Raw genomic sequence first — 8,684 nt, 5'->3', positions numbered from 1 at the left:
TCCTCCCACATCACGTCCATGCTGATCAGCAGGCCCCGAATCTTCTCTCGGAGCACGGGGCTGAAGACGGCAGAGTGAAGGGTCTTTGCTAATAAAACCCACCCCTGGTTCAAGTCCCCTCATGTCCCCAGGCACAGAGGAACTGGTCACCCACTAGTTGAAGAGTCAACTAGTTGGGCTGCCTCTGGCTACTTTGTTGAATAAAAGGAGGAAAATGAAGATGTGTATGGTCTGGAAATATACAAGGGTATGCACTAAAAACTGCTGCTTGGGATTAAATCAGAGAACCGTTAGACAAAGGCAACTTGTTCGGGGATCTGCCCTCACTGAAAAATCCCCTTCTCTTTAGCAAGTTTTGTTAACTCCCCAAAACATGTGAGCTAGTTCCACAAGCCTGTTGGGGTCACATGGGACTTGAGACCCAGAGCAGCCAAGGCCCATGAGCTGCTATTTCAGTGACTGGGGGACACGGACGCCTCAACTCACCCTCTTCCCGTCCGCCTGCAGATGTATTTTTATTTTCCTTCCTTCCTCCCTGGGAAGGAACGATCTTCTCTGAAACCCGCTGGGGTGGCTAACAAAGAACAGTGGGCAGAAGCCTGGACAATCCCCCATCAGCCACACAGCCAGCCCCGCCTCCCCCCGGGAAGCCGGCACGGATGCAGCTGCCATGGCATCACCACCGCCGGCCACCCTCTCCTGCTCCCCTTCACGCCGGTTGCATACCATCTCACTAACAGGCACACTTCTTCTGCTTCCTCTGTAAGCCCTCCCCCTTCAACCGAGCATGTGACGTGAGACCCCCGCTACTCCTCCCTGTTAGCTCCAGGGTGGTCCCCACGTTCGAGCGCAGAGACTGCTGTTTTACGTTAAAATAGACACTCTGCCCACCTGTAAAACCCCAGAGGTGGAGATGAGTCACCAGCCAGATGGACACCCCAAATGATCAACAGCACGAAAGAAGGTGAACAAACCAAGGGGGAGGTTTCAGGTTCCTCCAAGGGGAGGCGAGAGGGAAGAATTTATTTTAAAAAATTTTTTTAAATTTATTTTTTAGGTATCAAGTTTCAAGAAACCTTTCAAGGGTGTTGTCCTCAGTTCTCTGGAGGGATGTGTACCAGTCTGAGTCAGTGGGGAGCATAAGCTGCCGCCACTGGGTGGATTACTGACGGCCTCCGTGTATCAGCTGTGTGCAGGCTGCTGTGGAGCCCGCGCACCTCAGAGGAGGGCGCGCCGATTTCTAGCTCTCGTGTTTGCTGCATCTCGGGGGCAAGCTCTGGTCCTTCTGCTCGACTCTTGAGAAAGAACTCTTGGTCTGATCTAGTTCCTTTCTCTCTCTGATTCCTAAGCCAGCCCGCTCCCGCACGGTGCAGACTGGTGGAAGCCTTCAAGGACTCTGAAAAAATCTCTTACTATTCACGTCAAGTGATCATGACTATGTGGGGCCACAGAACCTGAGGGGCTCCTTTTGAAATAACAGCTTCAACATATACAACTGCCCAAAATAACCCAGGACAAAGCAGCACCTAACTCTGCTGCCCAAAGCTTCAGAGCTCTGCTGGGGTTAGTGACAAATGAGCCAGGACAGTGAAGGGGCTGCTGGCCCCACTCTGGACATCTCCTGCCCTGCCCCGCTCTCCATCCTCTCCACCTGCTCCTGGGCCGCGGTTCGGTCCACGGGGACTGGGAGGAGGTCGGAGCGGGACACAGCAGGCCGGCAGGCCCTCCCCTCGCCCTTCAGGCTTGAGGTGGAATGGTGTCACATTACTAGTTCTGGGATACGATGCACGACCCCTTAGGGTTCCTACATCCACTCTTCACATAGCCTCAAATTACCCAATTTGAGTATGCTGGTTCCTGCCAGGACCTTGAGGAATAAGGCCCCAGTAAGGCTTTCATTAAATACCCAGGTATTTGTTATGCCCTTGAATCAATGGCCTTGACACGTTGTAAACAAGGACTTAAAAGACCCCACCTTGACTCAGGCCACAGACCACTTTAATGACCCCTGTCTGAAAACGCAGGCCTCACATGCTTGGTCCCTGGTACAGGGAGGCCCTCTGGAATGAAGGTTCCTGGAAAGTTTGTCTTTCTGGGGTTCCCAGTCTGGTTGGTGGGTGCTCTCTCACCCACAGAAAGCAGGGATCTGTGCAGGCTTGGGTCTCAGGCCTGAGGACTGGCCATCCCAGGAGCACTTCCATTCCAGGGGGACCCCCTCTGTCAGGGAGGGCTGAGAATTCTCACACCTTGCTGTAAGCTGGAAGGAGCAAGGCTGTGAGAAGGGAGGCCGCCGGCAGTGGGCTGTGGCACTGGCCTGTAACAACTCAGGTGAATGCTGGCAACACAGTTCCCAAGAAGCTGGAAGGAAAGGCAGCATGTAACCACCAGCCAGGAAAGCGATAGCCCACCGCGTAACTGTCTAACTGTGTCTTAAGATGTCTTTTGGTCTTCTTCAAACATCTCAGGAGCATTCTGTTAAAGAGTCTGGAATGTCTCTGTCTGGCACGGGGACAGCACAGGTCACCAGCTCCTTGGGAAAGATGGGGCCTGAGTGTGCGGTGCTCTCTGCGCTGAGCCCACCTCCAGCCCTTCCTGCATGCCGCCTGAACCCTCCCGGCAGGTCCTCCCCATCTCACTGAGCATCCTGCAGGCTCCGACGTTCTTGCCATCGGCCCCCTAGATGAGGTGCACGAGCAGGGTGGAGAAGGCCGAGCCAAGCACCAAGCCCAAGTACAGGTAAAAGGACATGACCACCCCCGTGGCCTCAGCCAGCTCCCTGGGCACGATCTTGGGCCCATAGATGAGAGGCAGGGTGCTGAGGTAGCCGTTGCTGAGCCCCAGCAGGGAGGTGAAGACCACCGGGTAGATGTCGGACTGGAAGACCACCGTCTGCAGGTGGACGCGGGGCTGGTAGTTGCAGAGCACGAGGAGGGGGACGAGGCAGGTCCGGAGGAGCGCAAGCCCGGGGAGCACCTGACTTCTGGGCCCGGGCACCTGGATCCAGGCTGTGATCTGCCGGCCACACAGATCAGCAAAGTTGTACAGGAGGAAGGTGGTGAGGGGCACGAAGAACTTGGTGGTCCAGAGCGAGCCGGAGCCCTTGTTGAGGGACTCGATGTTGGCGGAGATGGCAGGGAAGACGAGGCTGGTGATGAAGAAGAGATAGATGACGCAGAAGCCCAGGCTGGCTGTCTTCTTCAGGATGGGGCGGAGTGGTGGCGTTGGGGAGTCACTGGATCTGGGGGCCACCAAAGGGGCATTGGGGCAGTCCTGGGGTGGCTGCTCTTCATCAGAAAAGACGTGGGCCGGCCAAACAGGCTTCATGTAGTACCTGCAGGGGAGAGGGCACGTAGTCAGAGGGCCCGGAAAGCAAGGTCACTTGGCATTTCCAGGGACAAGGCAGGCGGACCTTTAGGCCCAGCATGTAAAGCCTAAGACTCATGTAGCGTGCAGCCCCAGCACGCCCTCAGAGGACGTATGTGCTGCAGGCGGCCAGAGAGAGCCCTGCACTGTCCCCGGCCTGCCTGTCCTGGCTGCCTGAAAGGCTGGACTCCAGTCCATTGCTCTGTGGTGGTGGCCATGTCATGCGCAGGGACAAGGGAAACCAGCACTGACCACCATGGGGAGCCTAGCTTGGCTTGCTTGTTTTTGTTTTGTTTGTGGGGGGGAGGGTGAAGACAAAATAGTATTAAAAATATAAATTTTTAAAATTATAAAAGTAGGGGCCAGCCCCGTGGCCGAGTCGTTAAGTTCACGTGTTCCGCTTCAGCGGCCCAGGGTTTCGCTGGTTCGGATCCTGGGCAGACATGGCACCACCTGTCAGGCCACGCTGAGGCGGCGTCCCACATAGCACAACCAGAGGGGCACTCGCAACTAGAATATACAACTACGTACTGGAGGGCTTTGGGGAGAAGAAGAAGGAAAAAAAGATTGGCAACAGATGTTAGCTCAGGGCCAATCTTTAAAAACAAAAATTATAAAAGCAACACATGCTTGATGCAATGAACCCGAATAACACAGAAGAGAAACGCTACAGTAGAACGAGTGCCCTCCCTCGGCTCTCACTCCTTAGAGGCACTGATGGTTAAACGTCTGGTGTACACTGTTGCACGCGCGTGCAAATGCCCACCCCACACAAACATAGTTAGGGTTCTACGCAAAAGTGGGATCAAACTATACATACTGTGAAACTTTCTACAAAGATCTACTTCCTAAATATATCATATAAGTAATATATATATGAATAAACTACGTATCTGCCTAAATACATGCATAACTAGTATACATAAATGCATACACATAACTGCCTAAACGACAATATCTTGTGGCCATCCTTTCACATGGGGACACAAGGTTCTGTGTCTCTCTGCTGCATTGTTGCACATTATTTCACCGTATGGATACACAGTTTAACTGCTCCTCTACTCACGGACATTTAGGTTAGCTCCAATTTTTCTCCACTACAAATAATGGTGCAACTAATACCCCTCTTCATAAACCCTTGCACACGTACACTAGAATTTCAGTAGTGCCGACTTCTAGAAGAGGAACTGTTGAATCGAAAAGTTTGTACTTTTAAATTTTTTACGGATATTGATAAACTGCTCACCAAATATGTAGGGTCAATTTATATTTGGTCTGTACCACCCACCTACCCTAACCTAACCTGTCCTTTTAATCTCTATGTGAGCACCAGTTTCTTTAAAAAAAAAAATGACCACAATTTATAACCATTGCATTTGTTTACGGGTTTCTCATTTGTCTCCTTCAATAGAAGGCAGCTCCCTGGGGCAAGGACCATGTTTGGCTGTTTCTAGCTAAATCTCTGGGCACAGAATAGCCCTTCAAAACATAATTACTGGAAGAATTGACAAGCCTATAATAGAGTCTTCTCCCCCATATCCTCATCACTGAATTATCAGTCTTTTCAACGTCTGCTAGCCCAACCAGAGAAGAAAAGGCTTGGGTCACTCTGCCTTGCTGTGTGACCTTGCTGGAGTCACTCAACCTCTCTGGGCCTTGGGCGTCTAAGAACCAGGAGACACAGGTTGACTGTGTTAACACGCCTCAAACAGCAGGCTTGGTGCGGGGGTGGGAGAACAGGAGCTTGGTGATCGCCGGGTCTGGTTTTACTTCTACTTCTGCCTCCTGTGTGACCTTAGGCCAGGCGCCCCCTTCCCTGGACCTCAGTTTCCTGCTCTGCAAAATGGAGGAGTCCTGCAGCCGTGAGCTTTTCAGATCCCTGCGTCCTCCCATCCTAAGAGCCTACAGATAACGAGCGAGTCGGTGGGAGAATCGTTTTCCACGTTGTGCTGAGCAGGGCGCTTCGGCCTGGAACCCTGTCTTGTTTCATAGTCACAATTTAGGGAAAGGAATGTTCTCACTTCCCCGTCTGCTCCTTGCCTTAAGTCTGCTCTGAGGAAACCCCACTGAGTTCCTCTGGGTGAAGCTCTCCCTCATAAGTTCCTCCACATCTGCCGGCCTCATCTCCCCGCCTCCGTCAGAGCCCCAGCTCGGCCTGCGGCTCAGTTCCTCCTGCGTGGGAGGGGGCACCCCGGCCCTCCCGGGGCAGCACCTGCAGGCTCCCTTTTAAGGATGATTCCACCTGAGCAGCCCCTGGAGCACAGATGCCCTAAAACTCCATTCTCAGATGAGTTTCTGTAAACCCAGAAGTCAGTCGAGAAACGGCAGAGTCGGGAGTTCTCCATCTCACGTGCTCAGCTCGAAAGGGTTTGGGCCTCCTCCAGGCAGACTGGAAACTAGGGTGGCCGGCTGCAACTGTCCTGGTGTCCCCACTGAAGGGCCCTGGCCCTGGGACCCCCTTCAGTCCCAGGTACCCCACAAGAAACACCCCCGGGAGGCCCTCTGAAACAGGACTCGGGGGACGCAGGAGCAGTGGCGGGGCCCCTGCCTTCCGTTCAGTCCGCGACTCGGAAGAATGTAATCAGCAGCAACAAGGTGCCAGGCAGCGTGTGGGTGCCAGGGGACAGTGAGCCAGGAATCACAGGGACACTGTCTCAGAGCACACTGGGCAATTTCTGGCGACGGCCCTGAAGGGACGAGGAGGGGCTGCCCAGGCTCATGGGTCCGTAGCCATCTGGGATACTGGGGGACACAGTGCCTGGGGCCACTGAGGCCAGCTACAGCCACGACAGTCTTCCAACTGGGGAGAGCTACAGCCACAACAGTCTTCCAACTGGGGAGAGCTACAGCCATGACAGTCTTCCAACTGGGGAGAGCAGCCTGCCTGGCGGAACTGGGGTTCTGGTGAAGGCAGGGGTCTCTGGGGATTAATGAGGTGCCTCTCCCAGGGACAGGAGGAATGGAAGAAGAGGAAAGACCCTGGAGGTCACAGGCCAGGGACGCAGGATGACGCAGTAGAAAGACTGCAGCTCCGGTTCAAAGCCCTGCCCAGGATTCACAGGTGAGCCACCTGGGCATGTCAGTTAACTCCTCAGTCTCCCCCGCTGTGAAACAGGAAACACAGGAATAACCGCACAAGGCTGTCAAGTATAACAAATGAAACAATGTACACCCAAACTGCTCAGCTTGGCGCCACCACACAAAACAGGCTCCTGCAGGAAAGGGCAGAGCCAGAACCCCACCCCCAGCGACCCCCGGCCTTGGCTGTCTCCGTTTCTTCACCCGTAAGATGGGCAAAAGGACTCTGTCTTTCCTTCCTCAAATAAGATAACGGATATGAAAATGCTTTGAAAAGAATAAAGTGGGAGAAGAAGTCAAGGGTTGTTTTTTAAAGAGCAGCAGGAAGCAAGAAAGAAAATGGAGGCAGGAGACAGAGAAAGCAAGAGAGAGACCAAGGCAGGAAAGGAGGCCCCGCAGGGCGGAGAGAGGCCCCGGGAGACGGGTTAAAACACAGGTTTGGGGTCGGGTTCGAATCCTGATTCTGCTGCCGACAGGCTGTGGGGCTCGCACAAGGAACTCAGCCTCCTGAGCTGGGTTTCCTCGTGTGTGAATGGGAACCATCACGACACATGACAGTGCTGCGCCCTCTGAGGAACATGTGGGTGAGCATGGACCAAGACCGCCCATCAGGCGAGGCTGAGCACAGGGCAGGAGCAGTGGGGGTGCTCAGTGCGTGGAGCTGTTATTCGCTATTACTCCTCCTCAGGCCTCACTTCCCGCGCCTGCCCTCCCCATCCGAAAACTTGCAGACAGGGGGTGCTTGGGCGTGTGGCACAATGCTGACTTCTCACGTCCAGCGCCTGGCCAATCTATTGAGCAACTACCATGAGCCAGCACAGCGTGAGGCACTGGGATGCAGCAGTGAACAAAATTCACCCCATTCCTGCCCTCCGGGGCTCACACTCCAGCAGCAAGACAGACAGTAAACAAGGAAACACACCTGCCACCTAGTTAGACGACAGAAGAACCCAAGTAGACAATATAAAGGATAGCTGTACACAAAAGAAGAATGCACTAGAGTGCACGGGGTGGGGCCTCACCTGGCGTACTCCAGCCGGGGCAGCAGCAGGTAGAGGCCGATGCAGAGGCTGAGGAAGACGTCTGCAGTCAGGAAGAAGGCCAGGGCGCTGTCCGTCACATCGCTGGACGCCGCCAGGTCCACCAGCGAGGCCACGGCACTGATGGTGCCCCCCATGCCTCCCCCTACAGAGAGCACGGGACACCATGGAGACGGTCAGGGCTGGGTCCGCCTTCCCCAAGTCTCAGACCTGCCCCTCTCTGCTTGGGTTTGACAGAACCCAGATAAAAATTCCCCTGCTAGAGATGCTGCAGTCCTCCCAGTGTCCCGCAGCCTTAGCAGACACGACGGGGCTCTGCAGCCTGAGCCTTCTGCTCTGAGAGGGTGTGGGTTTTCACGCCCGAGCCCCAGTCTCTTGCATGCGCTGGTAAGAGGCTGCTGCCTGATGTGGCAAATGGCCTCCAAGGTTTCATCTCCGACCCTTGACCTCCATCTCTCTCTCGATCGCCCTTCTGGTGGGGTCAGAAATTTTAGATTCAGGGGTGGGACATCTCAGAGAGTTCCTCTCCCCTGCCCTCGGCCCAAACCACCCACCAACCAAACGGGGAAAGAGGCTCAGGAACGTGCCAGTGCAGGCTCTCCCGCTGCCCCCAGCGAGGCTGTCCTACCTGGGGAGTCCTTATAGTCACAACCCCTGTGCACCCACCCGGGAGCTCACGGAACTCACCTCGCACCCCGCAGCAGCTGGGGCACCACACGTGTGTGAATGCGTGTGTGATCACACGTGCACAGGCTCACACACACATGCCCTATCACATACACACACTCATATATACACACATACACATACACCCGCTCACACGTACACACTCACAGCCACACACACACACTCACACGCATGCGACTGCCTCACCACATGGCACAGTCTCGCTTGTCAAGGGCTCTGACTCATGACCCCATGTGGCCATGTGGCACCATGCCTGTCACTGCTCCCTAACAGGAGACAGGACAACCTAGTGGACCCATGGTCCTGGAGCCACACACCACACGTCTGTCCCGACTCTGGATTTCAATTTGCCACTGTGACGTAGGGGGCTAATGCGACTTCTTGGAGCCACGGTCTGCTCGTCTGTAAAATGGGACAAGGACGCCTGCCTTACGTAGCTGCTTTGGGGACTCGATGAGACGATGTTCGGAGAGGGCCCGGCACGCGGTAGACTTTCAACACACGCGAGTCCCCTTC

At 54.7% G+C, this 8,684-nt stretch overlaps 1 protein-coding gene across 2 annotated transcripts in view; it reads right to left on the bottom strand.

The window, feature by feature from the left end:
- Positions 1-981: 981 nt before the first annotated feature.
- The window catches only part of SLC29A3 (solute carrier family 29 member 3), a 41,943-nt gene continuing 34,240 nt past the window's right edge, over positions 982-8,684 (bottom strand). For both annotated transcript variants that reach the window (XM_070612341.1, XM_070612347.1), the window contains exons 5-6: positions 7,464-7,626; positions 982-3,331 (exon numbers count right to left, since the gene is read on the bottom strand). In XM_070612341.1, coding sequence (XP_070468442.1) covers positions 2,677-3,331; positions 7,464-7,626 — 818 coding nt within the window. In that variant the 3' untranslated portion in view covers positions 982-2,676. The remainder of the gene's footprint in view (positions 3,332-7,463; positions 7,627-8,684) is intronic.

This window comes from Equus przewalskii, chromosome 1 (assembly GCF_037783145.1).
Source record: "Equus przewalskii isolate Varuska chromosome 1, EquPr2, whole genome shotgun sequence".
NCBI lineage: Eukaryota > Metazoa > Chordata > Mammalia > Perissodactyla > Equidae > Equus > Equus przewalskii.
Note: the sequence above shows the minus strand (reverse complement) of the source record. Positions and strands in the feature narration are given on the sequence as shown.